Source organism: Sinohyriopsis cumingii, unplaced genomic scaffold (assembly GCF_028554795.1).
Source record: "Sinohyriopsis cumingii isolate HCF-2022 unplaced genomic scaffold, ASM2855479v2 utg001397l, whole genome shotgun sequence".
Lineage (NCBI taxonomy): Eukaryota > Metazoa > Mollusca > Bivalvia > Unionida > Unionidae > Sinohyriopsis > Sinohyriopsis cumingii.
In genome coordinates, this window is record NW_028315993.1 from 1,047,789 (window position 1) to 1,063,629 (window position 15,841).

Consider the following 15,841-nt stretch of genomic DNA (forward strand, 5'->3'; position numbering starts at 1 on the left):
TTTCCAGAGATATTTTACAACACTAGCCACTCACTATGGCTCAACTTCCTCTTGTATTGGTGCTATTTCTTAAAAATCATTTGAGATGTTTTAAGGATTAAAAAGCACATTATCTTCAATTACAGGAACAAATAAGAAATTCAAAGGTCCAGTGGACTATTGTTGCTTACATATTACCAGTCTGCAGCTAAACAGAATCAGTCCAGGACCTCAGACCAGTATAAGGTTCAGGTCCTGTGGGAGATGAAATCCTCCTGCCCAGACATAGATTCCCTTTAAGATTTTGGACATTTAAGTCAACAATTTACCTCTATTTTAGGGAATAACTACAGATGATTTTCTGAAGATTTAATATTTTCTTCCTTACATTTTCTATCAATAATCATCAACCCTATGCTCTTCACTGGTGCACACTCCAATCAAAATCAAATTTCCCTCATCCATTCAAATCTTAAAACAACCACATACTTTGAAATATGAACAACCCAAATGTGTAAATTCCTAAATGATTGATGCTTAAGTATTTTATGAATGGTTACATTGCCACTTTAATTTTTTCTACTGTTCTATAAGGCAGCCACAGCTGTGGGGTAGTTAATATGTCATACACACAACCAACGAATGTAGTAGCTGTGCCGTAAAGCACCAGATAAAATGAAATATAATAGTCTATATCTACTGGTCTTATGTAAGAAACAGAATTCTATACATCAGTATATATTGCCTAATGTACCTGCTATAGGAATACCTCACAATACTCAATTTATTACTACACTTGTTACAATGCATGCAGTTACCGTTACCTTGGTTGTCAACAACAGAATCCACTGGGACCTGTACAACTGGAGGCACCTCTCTCTCTACGCTTGACTGCCACTGATCTACCTAGATAACAAAAGAGAGATCAATTAGCTGACATGCACTTACAAAGAACCATAAATAACATTGCTACATTATGGTGTAAAGTCATGCCTTGGCCAATCTCTCCATTTGTACTATGCCCTAATCCAATGGGCAATAACATTGGCCAAGCTGGTAGATGACACTTTAGCTTGAGACAGAAACCAGGAGCCAAGGCATACAATAGGAGACAGCAGGCCAACCCTACTGCTGCCTGCTGAACTCTTGTCTTGTATTGTCTCTAAGGAAACTATGCAAGTTCCCATCGTATTGCCGAGTGCAGATGGAACAGAAAATCTAGACAAGATTATGCCCAGAGAAACTCCTCTGCCTATAGTGAACTGTCTCATCTGCACTGTCAAAAAAGCTTGAGACAGCTCTGGGTGAAAACAGCTGTCAACTTTGACCTAGCCTCCTCTTCCATCACCTAATCTGACTGGTGGAAAGGAGTCAGAAACCCTAATGGAACGGACCACTGCCACTGGTTCCTCTGAGAACTCAACTGAGTCCACTATGATGGTGTTGAAATCATTGTCCTTTATCCTCACTAAAGGCAAGAGGGGTTCCATTGTCCCTGTCTAAATGGGGTTGTTCTCAACTTGAAGATGCTCATTGGGGTCATGGGACTAACCTAATGAGTGAGCCTCCTAGGCTAGTAGTATAACTGATCCCTTAATTGATCATCTATGCAGCAAGTTGTTCCACCTTCCTTCTTTCTGACTCCAGCCAGAGCTGACAAAGCAGGTATGTAGCCTAGTGCCACATCTACTTAACCTTGAAACTAAGTGTTACCTCTAGGGGCTTAAAAATTGTGTAAAACAGAAGAAAAAAACAAGCATTCAAGTTTTCCAAATGTAAAAATTTCAATAAAACACAAAATCAAATAAAGGCCAAGAATAATAATAACGTACAGCATGTGAATCCTTGGATTGTAATTCTAATTCTACTTGAATTATCAATTTCTCACTAATCTGAAATCTGTTCCAGTGTATTCCAATACTAGAATGCTTATGTGTTGCCATGACAGCACAACAAAATTTAACACAATTATTGTTTTTCCTTCAATGAAATCTTGTAATAAAGAATATTATTTAATACTGGACAGTTTCACTTAAGTGAAATGTAATTCACTAAATATTCAACTCCTTCAGTATAATCACATAATCCCACAGTACTGATTGTTTAAACAATGGCTGGGATTGATCACAATTAGCAGTTTAGAAAAGTCTTTGTTGTGACCAGTGTCCTCTCATCCATGAAATCTGAAGGTTTTAGAAATCAAAGATAGATATCCTCTGATCAAAGAGAAAGAAGCTGGCCAGTTGTGGAATGTGAGCCGATAGGGTTGCAACATTTCAGTGACACCTGGTCGTGAAACCTCATCACTTTTCCTTAAATGCATTTTGAGTGTATGGTCGTCTATATTACAAGATCATCTCCATAACTGCATTGTCAACTTCTTTCTATTCACTGCATGTAGGAAAATAGCCATTCATGAAAGCATTCTTGTTATGGATATGGATGGGAGATCAGTGAATTCATCTGTTTGGGCAACATTAAGATCACTAAGACTTGTTTGTGTATATCTATCACCAGTTATCCATGATTTGTCACCTAAAGTAACTCTCAGTTGAGTGCTAGAGTTGATGGCCCATGCAATCAGGTCTGGGAACAGCTAGAGCATTGATGGCCCATGCAGTCAGGTCTGGAAACAGCTAGAGCATTGATGGCCCATGCAATCAGGTCTGGTAACAGCAAGAAACAGGTGGGCAGTTTAGTTTTCCACCTTGTTGCAAATAAATCCACCATCAGTCATCCCTAGACCACACTGTGAAGCAGTTGGCCTCATTTAAATACATCTGCCTTCCACAGACTGTATAATTAGTTTTAAATCTTAAAGGTTAACTATCTCAACATTAAAGTCTGTAAGAAGCTGAGTTATTTTTTCACACAGTTATAGTCCCTTATCCCTACCAACTCTGAACATTAATCCAAGCAGTCACATTCTGTTTCATAGCCATTACTCCAAGCAGTCACATTCTGTTCCATAGCCATTGATCCAAGCAGTCACATTCTGTTCCATAGCCATTAATCCAAGCAGTCACATTCTGTTCCATAGCCATTAATCCAAGCAGTCACGTTCTGTTTCATAGCCATTGATCCAAGCAGTCACATTCTGTTTCATAGCCATTAATCCAAGCAGTCACATTCTGTTTCATAGCCATTGATCCAAGCAGTCACATTCTGTTTCATAGCCATTAATACAAGCAGTCACATTCTGTTCCATAGCCATTAATCCAAGCAGTCACATTCTGTTCCATAGCCATTAATCCAAGCAGTCACATTCTGTTTCATAGAAATTGATCCAAGCAGTCACTTTCTGTTCCATAGCCATTGATCCAAGCAGTCACATTCTGTTCCATAGCCATTAATCCAAGCAGTCACATTCTGTTTCATAGCCATTGATCCAAGCAGTCACATTCTGTTTCATAGCCATTAATACAAGCAGTCACATTCTGTTCCATAGCCATTAATCCAAGCAGTCACATTCTGTTTCATAGAAATTGATCCAAGCAGTCACTTTCTGTTCCATAGCCATTGATCCAAGCAGTCATATTCTGTTCCATAGCCATTAATCCAAGCAGTCACATTATGTTTCATAGCCATTAATCCAAGCAGTCACATTCTGTTTCATAGAAATTGATCCAAGCAGTCACTTTCTGTTTCATAGCCATTAATCCAAGCAGTCACATTATGTTTCATAGCCATTAATCCAAGCAGTCACTTTCTGTTTCATAGCCATTAGTACAAGCAGTCACATTCTGTTTCATAGCCATTAATCCAAGCAGTCACATTCTGTTCCATAGCCATTAATACAAGCAGTCACATTCTGTTCCATAGCCATTAATCCAAGCAGTCAAATTCTGTTCCATATCCATTAATCCAAGCAGTCACATTATGTTTCATAACCATTAATCCAAGCAGTCACTTTCTGTTTCATAGCCATTAATCCAGGCAGTCACTTTCTGTTTCATAGCCATTAATACAAGCAGTGAGTCACATTCTGTTTTATAGCCATTAATACCATGTTGTCACATTCTGTTTCTTAGCCATTAATACAAGCAGTCACATTCTGTTTCATAGCCATTAATACAAGCAGTCACATTCTGTTCCGTAGCCATTAACCCAAGCAGTCACATTCTGTTCCATAGCCATTAATACAAGCAGTCACATTCTGTTTCATAGAAATTGATCCAAGCAGTCACTTTCTGTTTCATAGCCATTAATCCAAGCAGTCAAATTCTCTTCCATATCCATTAAGCCAAGCAGTCACATTCTGTTTCATAGCCATTAATACAAGCAGTCACTTTATGTTTCATAGCCATGAATCCAAGCAGTCGCATTCTGTTCCATAGCCATTAATCCAAGCAGTCACTTTCTGTTTTATAGCCATTAATACAAGCAGTTACATTCTGTTTTATAGCCATTAATACCATTTTGTCACATTCTGTTTCATAGCCATTAATAGAAGCAGTCACATTATGTTCCATAGCCATTGATCCAAGCAGTCACATTCTGTTTCATGGCCATTAATACCATGTTGTTATATGTTTTATGAATTGAAGCATTACAAAGAGCAATACAACAACATGACCAAATAAAAGGAATTAAGATACCTAACATGAATACAGAATGTAAAACTTTTCAACACGCGGATGATTGCTCTAATATTATAACTACCAAATCATCATTTTTTCATCATATCAACCAATATACTAATTTTAGAAAAGCCTCTGGCTCACAAATTAATGCAAATAAAACAGAAATCCTACTAATTGACAATTGGAAAAATAATTCATATGGATTAACCAATGAGCAAGGACTATATATTTACTGGTTTAGAAAATCACTTACTAATAAAATTGATATCCAAAAAAAATAAAACTCTAAAAATATCAGTTACCCCCCCACAAATGTACATGCAAAATAACCTTGACAATTAAAAAATTTCAATCAAAAAAAGATTTATGGCAAACTGCTGATAAAAAGATGATAGAAAAACAAATAATAGACACAACTAAATACAAACCCATCCATGCTGAAACCAAAGTGATGTGTGTGATGTGATTTTGATTTTTAACGTAGCTTTAACAATTGTTCAGTCATATCGCTACGATGTCTGCAATGTGGTAGTTTATAGTGATGTCTAGCACTGGGGCATCATGCCGCAGACATGTAGCATGATGTCCCACCCAGTCACATTATCCTGACACCAGGCCGACCAGTCCTAACACTAACCTCTTAATGCTGAACGCCAAGTGAGGCAGCTGTTAGTACCATTTTTTAAGTCTCTGATATGACTCGGCCGGGGATCGAACCCACGACCTCCCGCATCCGAGGCGAACGCTCTAACCACTAGGCCACCAAAGTAACAAATGTAGATTGGCCAAGTATATGGAAACATTGCAAGGGGATTAAAGAGCCCAACAAACAAGCAAACATGTATCTTTATTTACACAATGTGTGGTGGACAGATGAAGAAGCCTACAATAGAAACATGATACCCCACTTATGCAAATGCTTTCTTTGCAAAACTGCAATTGACAGTAAAAAGCACATAATACTAGATTGTATTACCTCACCAACCAAAGACAAAAATTAATAAATAAAATTATTAGAAAACAAGGTAATTTCAATCCACTTAAGCTACCCTACACCAACCAAATTAATGACAATCAATTATACAATTATACATCAAAACAATAAACTTTATATTTATGGCAATAAATGAGAGAAGGAATAAAAAAGGTTACCTAAACCCTATTAAAAAACACATCAAAACAGTCTGGATAGCCTAAAGGCTAGTTCAAAAACACCAGACTTACACCATACACTAGGAAATTTAATTACAGAAAAACACATTAGAACAGTCTGGATAGCCTAAATGCTACTTTAAAAACACAAGACCTGCAATCCCTTTCTAGCTGCAAGCTAGAATACAGTTGTAGAACTAGGTGGCAATCATTAGATGACATCACTTGTAACACATACTTCTTTCTTCAAGAAAAAGAGGATAAATACACCTGCAGATTTTTGGAATCCGCCGCTGTAGCCTCTCTTTAATACATGAATTACACATGTATTACAGAAATTTAAATCAACAACCTTAAAAGAAAAAATCTGACAATTCTTTAAAAAAAAAAAAATTACAGCGGGGTGTGATTATGGGAATGTCAAAAGTGACACCTTAACTGGTCCCACACTGACCTCTCCATTAATAACCAAAAAGAAAACAACAAATACGGCTGAACTCTAGAATTTATTTCAAAATTTTTAACTGTAAAATATGAAGTCTTGCATACTTCAAATGACTTAAATTTTATAATTCATATGAAAAAAGAAAAATCACGACACGCCCGCACTGGAGATGTCAACCGTGACACCTAAACAGGACTCTAGCTGCGGGCACCCTGTGATTTAATCCTAGATACACAGACATCAGTAACTCATTATAAACCAAATTGTACAAAATTAGAATATAGTGGCAGAGTAAAATAGTAGGGATGTCATAACCTGACACCTTAAAAGGACCCACATTGACACCTCCACTAACAACTCAAAAGAATAGCAAACATGACCTGATTATATAAATCACATAATATTTTAACCTTACACTTTTAAGAAAAAAATATCTTTGGCTATTAAGAATACAAAACAAAAACTGTTAATGTTGAGAAAATATGATGGAGATTTCAAGCAGAGAGTTTCAAATAAAGATTCTGTTCTTGGACTTTCCACCATAATATAAACATTCAAAATTTCAACTCAAAATATTAAAGTCACTGAATATGTCTTTGAATTGAAGACAATAGTCTGTTGTAAAACCACCTGCACCGCTGTGCATTCAGATGCACACCATCTAGGTTCATGTAAACACCATGGAATCCATCCGTCCTACAGAATAATGGGTCATCCCTCATGGATGGAACCAAGGCAATAATGCTCCAAATAAAACAAACTGGACACCACGATCCAGAAACTGTCTACTCAATTGCAATAACTGATTACCACTATGTTGGGCTCAAGGGCCCCTATGTCATTTTCACCAGTTTGATAAAAACATTATCTGGCAATGGATCCAAAGCTGTTGTCCATGAAATAAAGTTCACCACTCTTGCCCCCTAGCGTCCATCCATGGTAACCCCCTTTTCTAGGCTAAGGCATAATTTATTATATAAACGCACAACTTACACTCATCAAACAGAAAAACTGCTTTTAGACATTTATTCTTCTTGGGAAGTTTTAGATAGGATGTAAACAACTCTTAGATTTGACCTAGCTATGCTGTCCAAAAAATAATGCATGCATACATTACACAAACTAAAGAAAGAAAAACACATGCTCGAACAAAATGACTCTAGAAAAGTCACTTTTAAATTATTATAGGGAGAGGGAAGGAAACTATTACAGGACCGTAATTAGCCTTTGGAGTAATAGTACAACCCTAAATCCGAAGCAACAATGGTAGAAATCAGGCCCACTGTCAGCATGGACAAAGGGAAGAAAGTGTTTGCTTCTTCTTGGGATAAATAAAAAACTCTAAGAATCTGATGGATAAAAAAGAAATCGACCCTGCACAATTTTATATCACATTACTTTTTTAAACAATAACACCTACAGACCTCTAAGGGAGACGGGAAACCCACTCCAAAACACACTTTTAGAGATTAACAGGGTGTCACTTCAAAGTTCTAACCAGTACCGGTATGCTCGGATGGAGCTTAGAAGTGTCAACAGAGCAAGGATAAAACTCAATCCAAATGTTGTCACATGAAATAAAAAGAGGGCTTTGCCTTTACAAGTCAAAGGATTAAAGTCAAACATTCTCAGGAAGCTGTGGAACTCTACTTAGCACTAATCAAGTTCATGTTTTGAATTTGTGACTCAATCAAAAGTGAACTGGAAAATAGAGTTCTGCCTTTACAAACCATTAGCTTATCAAGCCAGGTGCTCTGACAAAAAACTTGGGAAATATCACTTGGTAATTCAATCTAACATATGGAAAACGAAAAATACAAAACTTGTATCAAACAGTGTTCATAAAGCAAATCACAAATATTCAGATGAATACAGCTTGCTAGCATCTGAATGAAAATAGAAGCAATATTTGGTTTATGATTTTTGTTCAGGAAAAACAATAACCCAACATAAATGTTTCATTTTCTTCCATCATGAGAATATGCATTGCTATGATATATCCAGGAATCCTGTTTGATATCTTAATGCTTAAAATTGTTACTATGACAACATTACAAATATTGAGTGGGTGGAAATCTGTACATGGTCCATGATAAAGAGTACTTACAGCTCCCTGTTCTTTGACAGCTGACGTCTTCTCAGTAACAGGCTGTTTTCTTTCATCACTCACCAGAACTTCAGGAACTCTGTGCTTTCCTACACAAAAACAGAACAAACTGTCAGCTTCATTGATAGGGACAATTTAAATGGAGATATTAAAATATGAATAAACAAGTCTGCAGTCAAATTAATTTGTGAAAGCCTGAGAATAAGAAATTTCTTGTTACAGACATCCTTTAACTGGATGAATCTCAAAGAAGCTTTTTGTATATGCACATATGAATATTTCAATTATGTTCTGAACAGGATATCAAATCAAAATTTCCTCATACACATAATAATTGTGAAGTACCACGAGGCTCTATCCTTGGACCTTTGTTATTCATTATATTTATCAATGATTTACCTCTTAAGATTGGAATTTCAATTTCTTCCACTGACCTCTATGCAAATGATACTACACTGTCTGGGATGGGTAAAACCAAAATGATACTTCAAAATAACTAACAAAATGCTCTCAACAGACTTCAAGTATGGTGCAAGGAAAACAGTATGATAATAAATACAGAAAAAAAACGAAAGCTTTACTAGTTACAACACAACAAAAATGAGCAAGGCTAGAGAGGGACAAACTCCAGGTTCTATTTGACAATGTGAGCCTTAATATGACCTCTCAAGATAGAATTCTTGGTGTATTCATAGATAACAATCTTACTTGGTCTATTCACATGTTTCAAAAAAGGTTAATTCTTATCTTTGGCTACTGTGGAAAATAAAAAAACATACATTCCTCTTCAGTATATGGCCATCTTTTATAAAAGTTATATTCAGCCATATCTGGACTACTGTAATGTAATTTGTGGTAATACCTCTAATTCAAACATAACAACACTCTTATGACTCCAAAAAGAGGGCTTGCCATTTAATTCTAGATCAACTTATAGACAATTTTCAGGATGCAGTGAATAATATAAAGGGAACTTTAACAATACATGAAAAAATATTTCTTGGAAAGGCCAAATTGATGTATAAAGTATCTAGAAAAGCAATTCCTGTCTATCTAAGCAATATCTTTCACAAAAGTGATGCTGGGGGTAATCCAAATTTAAGGTCCGTAAGAAGTGAAAATTATATTATACCATACCCAAAGAAGGAATTATTTAAAACAAGTTTTCAATATACTGGTCCACCGGTATGGAACAACATTTCCAGTGACATAAGGCAGGCTCCTATCATTTCTTCTTTTCCTAATCAACGTCTTAAATGGATGAAATCTTTAGAAAACTGAACAATTCTGGTACAAAAAATACTGCCTTCTTTTCTGTAATTTTACATCATTTTCATAGTTGAATTTTTCAATGCAGGATAGTATTATGTTTACACAGATCTCTGTGTATGTGTTCCAAGCCGGATAATTTGAATTTTAAAATTGATTAATTATTTAGTGTCAAGCCAGATTCTTCACATCATGTATATGCTGTGTATACTGTACATAATTATTAATGTGTTTGTATGGGAAAATATAAATTTGTTTTGTCAGATGGATATAATGCACTTCCAAGGTCATGCAATATTTACATCTGAAAACCTTGTTCATATTTTCCCATAAAAATGCAGTAACCTATAAATATTGTATAGAATTTCCAGAATAATTTTGTTAATTGTAAAGTCAGTCATGTGATTGGAGCATTCTAATAATTATGTCCATCTACAACAAATCGCTTTATGTGGCTTAATCAATTTTGGGAGGTTCTTTAAAACAAATTCTACATTTCTTTTATATCAATCAAAATTTCAAAGTGATTTTCAGTTTTCTCTGTCATTTATATGTTTATTTTGATTAAGTCATTGGGCAACATGCAGGTATATAATTATCCCCTCCATACCAAGGACACTAAGATCAGGAACATGTAAATATACCAGTGTATATATATATATATATATATATATATATATATATATATATATATATATATATATAATAATAATAATGAGGACTTTGTATAGCGCCTAATCTTTAGAAGCTCTAAGCACTTTATAACTTTAGACAACACCTATAAGATAAGAAACATAATAATATTATTACAAAAACAAACAACATGAAATTAAAAAAATATTAAAAAAATAAAAAACATGCTGAGAATATTTCAGGTAGGAAACATTATTAGGTCTTTAAGTTTGCTCTTGCTATCGAAATAAGTGAGTTTTGAGAGCTCTCTTGAATGTGATCACTGTGTCTTTGTGTCTAAGTTCAGTGGGCAATTCATTCCACATTGCTGGGCCCTGGTATGCAAAAGAATGCTGTCCATATGACTTTGTTTTCATGCTTGGAATAATGAGTATACGATTGTCAGAAGAGAAGCGTAAATATCTTACTGGGTGTACACATGAGTGACGTCAGATAGGTATGTTGGACTAGAGTCCGACAGTGAAATGTAGCACAGAGAACAAATTTTGCATTGATATAATATATACATATGCACATGACACTAGAATCAAGCGATATGATATGCATATGAATAACTCTTGAATGCACATGATATTAGGATTGGGCAACGGGGTAGGCACATAAACACCCCCCTCTCTACATCTACCATGATGACTGGACAACAGAATAAAAATATGCTCTGCCAGCACAGGACACTAGGACTGAGCAACAGGTAGGCATATAAACACTCTCTCACCTACATGCATGACACTAGGATGATATATATATATATATATATATATATATATATATATATATATATATATATATATATATATATATGCTCTGTCTGCACATGACACAAACACTGAGCAACAAGTTACTCATATAAACACCCCCTCTCCTATAAGTTAATCTGACTGGGCATGATGCTGGACATGAAAGCTATACACATGCTACTGATGGACGTCACAATAATGCTGATACTCAATTACAGATCCAAATACAGTATAATTGTAATTAATTACTTAATTATACCAATTACATTGTATTTGAACCCAAGTCTGCTACATGTATGTCACATGCATATATACCTGGAGCAAAAGTGCAACATAGAGTCTGGGCTAATGGATATTTATTGGATATCAGTGTATGTGCATTTTACTGTGTGGGAACATGTTAAACATGATGAACATAAGATGCAGTGACTGACAATAGAAAAAGATAACTGTAATTTTTGTATTCTCAATTTCATTCGCTGCATATCTATGTAATCTGTTCCACATTTACCCCACTCCTGGAACCACACTGGTGGCCGAGTGGTCTAATGCTCTCACCTTTATAGATGACTCTCACATGTGCATGAATTGGTCTCAGCTTGGCCAATTTAGGTGTGTGAAAAAGATTGTTGGCAACATACCAGGTTATTCCTCCACCAAATATACTGGCCAGCAAGTATATACTATCATTACTGAAAAATAGTGTTAAAACCCACAAGCCAAACTAATCATGTCTTCCTCTAACCTGAACCCCCAGGTCCTGTATTAGGTTTCCTGGCTAATGGCTTATATGGAACAGATACCACTCACCATGCAGTTATGTTACAAAGCAGGTTAGCATGAAACAGAGGGTGATTAAAAGCCAAAGGGTGCATACGAAAGCAAATAGCAAGCATGTTGTAAATTGCATATAATTAGCATGGTGTTTATTTTTGATGCAGAAGTGGTTAAAAAAATGAATCTGATGCAAACAAAACCCAATTTATAGTATAAATTGTGAGATCTGCTAACTACGTGTACAAACAATGATATATTTAACATAAAACACATGCTTATCTTTTAATAAAGCAAAATGAATACATGTTTTAAATATCAACACGTGTATCACATTGGCAGACAAAAATCAAGTCACACTCTTTAGGAAAGCATATACAGAAAGATTGTGCAGCATTTCTTTCCAAAAAGTTTGTCCCAACCATGCACTGTAAAATAATTTCCAATGGTTGAGTGATAGATAACATATAATTCTCTGCAAAAAGTAAATTGTGGAGTTTACTACAAGAGCAAATGTGCTTCAGTTGCTTACACCAGTCTAGATTTGTATCAACAAAATAACTTGCTAAAAGGTCAGGTTAGCCAAACCAAAATGGCAAGCTTATTTTTAAGATAGCGGCAAGCATGCAATACAACTTTACCGCAAACTCAGACTTGAAACTGCAGCAAGCTTACAGAAGCTTAATTTGTTCATTTTAAGCTTGCACAATCTTACTAATTACAACCTTGCATAATCTTACTAATTACAAGCTTTCACAATTTTAATAATTACAAGCTTGCACAATCTTACTAATTACAAGCTTGCCTAATCTTACTAATTACAACCTTATGCAAGCTTGCAAACAAAGCTGGCCTATCTAGAAGCATCAGAAGAACTGATATGGCATCAGTTGAATTGTTCTATACATGGTCACATACATCCATTTTCTAACTCTTGATGTCCAAAAAGTATTAGTAATATCCCATATTAAAATGAAAATGTTAATATATGGTGTACATTAATTAGCATGAGATCTTTCTATCACAATGAAAGAAAGAATACAGTCACCAAATCATTTAATACTATTTAATCAGAGAAAAATAATGTGAATGGGATGTGTGGGGAAACTCTCTACATTTTTGTTCTGTATGGCTTTTTAAAAGTCTTTACTAATTCACTTCCATATAGAAATCCATTTGGGGGGAAGGATAGTGTCAAACGGTTAGGTTCTCTCTCTCTCTCTCTTCTGTCAAAATCATCTCTCTCTCATCTGTCAAAATCATCTCTCTCGCTCTCATCTGTCAAAATCATACACTATTAGCTGAAGAACAAGAATGTTAGCCATTTGAATTACACTGAATCACCTCTTCTAAACAAAATCCTCTCAGTATAAAATTATGCATCCTCCTCTACTTCTGGTATGATTCAGGTATCATCCATGGAAAATGATTACAGCCACATTGTACTATGTAACCAGGAAAAATATTGACTATTTACCTCCTTGGCAAAAGATATTTCGTTTTTAGTTCAACAGTCAAAAATCACTTAACATGTCAAAGAAACATCTGTGTTATTCAAGATCATCATTTAAGGAGATCATACGTTTTAGCTTTGCCATCCATTTTGAAATGGTTAAGACAAATGTCAAATTAATGTCTGGTACGTTCGAGGTTTAAACACACAAAATGCATTGAAACTTGATACTATACGGCATTTTGAAATATAATAACTGCCATCTTCTTTGGGAATGAAAGAAATTAGATGTACAATGGTTCAATCTGATATGTGAGAGAAATAAAAAGATGACAAGAATAATGTAAATATGATTAACAAGCATGTGTAATTTTATAATCTCGTAACCCTATTGTCGATAAGTGACAGCACTGCACTGATTACGGTACTGCAGTTTGGCAAGCACAGCAGTAAATAATAAAGATCTTTATAGTTGTCATCTCAACGATTGTTAAAGATACATTATAAAGTCATTATTGGATGCATTTAAATTGTAAAAGTGAAACTACACTTCCGCCACACCGCCGCGTAGCATAATTAGCATGAGATCGTAAATGCAAAATACAACACTCTTTAAGTTTACTCACCAACATGATAACTCCATGATTTCAAATTATTTTTGGTTCTAGAATCGGTTGCTGCATATATATTGGTTCTGCTTACAATGAATTTCCCAAATTAATGAGCTACATTTAAGACGGTTCAATCTTGAAAATTCTACCTAATTTAAACACAAGACTACCATGGTCATTTTGTGTTTCTTGTGCCTCAAATATTTTGTGTACATATCTACAAATTCGTAAACCAGTCTCCTGACTAAAAGAAGGGAAGTAACTGCCATTAGGCCTCGGTACTGAATCAAGTCTCTGTCATGGAAAACTCGCATTAAATCTTGCATGCCTTTATTACCCGAATTCTTTCTACAAAAAAATCAAAATTCACAAAGATCAATTCTTTATTGAATGCTGGCAGAATGGGATGGATCTATACACAACTGTATGTATTTTAATTTTTATGTAGTATCTAAATAACTGACAAAATTATTTTTTTCTTTTGGCAGCAGACTGTCATTGAAAAAGATATAGACCCATTCTTTCAAAAACTTAAGTAATCATTACAAAACTACAGAAAAACTAGTTGATTGTGCATACACTGTCGGTATAAGGCATTTACACGCACATGAAAATTTTGTATGGGATGAGCTATTCACAAATTCTATATGGATTATTCACAAATTCCATATGGAATTTTAATTTTATTCCTTATGGACAACCTACATATCTCACGAACTAATTTGCATATTCCATGAGATTTTCCATACGGAGTACGTAAGGAATCCATAACATTTCCATATAGATACACTGAAATCCATAAGAGTGCTTCAGCAACAGAATAAAAATGTCCAAATGGATATTTCTGTAAAAGTACGTGTGGATTCCGTATCCATGTGGAAAATTTCATATGGGTTCCCACATCTGTTGCACTTCTGTGGTGGATACAGCCTTTCCACAATTATTTTGTTAAAAATCGAAAAAAAAGATGGCTGCCTATATTTTCTGTAGCTCTGTCTTTTCAATCTCCATTATTCTTATCCCGTTTAGAACTGGGCCTAATGGGTGGGTGCCCATTCTGGCTTTGGTCACCTTTATGTTAAATTTTCTATCAAATTTCTCCACTATAGCTTCAGAGGTATTTATAGAGGTTTATCTGATAAATGTAGCTCGTTGGTCTGTTTTTATTTTATTTGTCTTAATGCTGGTGACAGTTTCTTGATGTTTACTGTCTCTCTTCCAATGATTTATTCTCTGAATGGCTGGTTCCCTTTAGGTTTTAGTATCTAGCCTTGAAAGCAATTCCTCTTGAGGGATTGAGTTAGGCTTACAAAATCTTTATTCATTATTTGTAGCGATGTCATCATTGAGGTCATTCCCAGTCTTCTTTCCATTTATTGTGTGTCTTCCTTGTGGACACATTCAAGAAAGGATCTTTCCTCTGTCTCTATTTTCCTTGTCTTGAAATATTTTTCTAACTCTGATTTTTTGTGTGCAGCAGCCACTTTGATTTTCTTCTTTCAGCTTGTGAGCTCGTTCACCATTCTTCTTTGGATTATTTTGGTTATATATTATTTGTAGTATTATGTATTTTTTCTTCAAATATTCGTCAGATTATTGCACAGACATTCCAAAAATGTAGTTGTTTTGCCTATGTAACAAGAATGAGTTTCAGAAGTGTCAGACTTTTAGGCTGTTTTTATATCTGTATTCATGTGTTCTTGTTTATAATAAGAATAACATGCCTTGCCTCTGTAACACAAATTATATTAAAAAATTATTTGCATAAATACTGACATTAATAGAAATAAATAAGTAGTTATACAATAAATAATTGTTATAATATAATTTCATTATACATAACTATTTATAACCAATTTATTAAAAGTATTATGATAATGATTTTATCACTTTTTCATCCTTTATTTTTATTATATAAGTTTGAATAATATTTAATTCTTTTTAAATAATAGTACCAAGGGACATAACTCAAATTTCACTCTAGCTTTTTTTTGAGGGTTGTTAGTGTTTGAGGGTTTAACGCCATTGTTCAGCACAA

At 34.8% G+C, this 15,841-nt stretch overlaps 1 protein-coding gene across 1 annotated transcript in view; it reads right to left on the minus strand.

The window, feature by feature from the left end:
* Window positions 1–15,841, minus strand: part of LOC149772534 (uncharacterized) — an 88,252-nt gene that overhangs the window by 50,798 nt on the left and 21,613 nt on the right. The window contains exons 5-6 of the mRNA XM_089947652.1: window positions 8,267–8,355; window positions 804–885 (exon numbers count right to left, since the gene is read on the minus strand). Of these exons, the coding sequence (XP_089803778.1) occupies window positions 804–885; window positions 8,267–8,355 (171 nt within the window). The remainder of the gene's footprint in view (window positions 1–803; window positions 886–8,266; window positions 8,356–15,841) is intronic.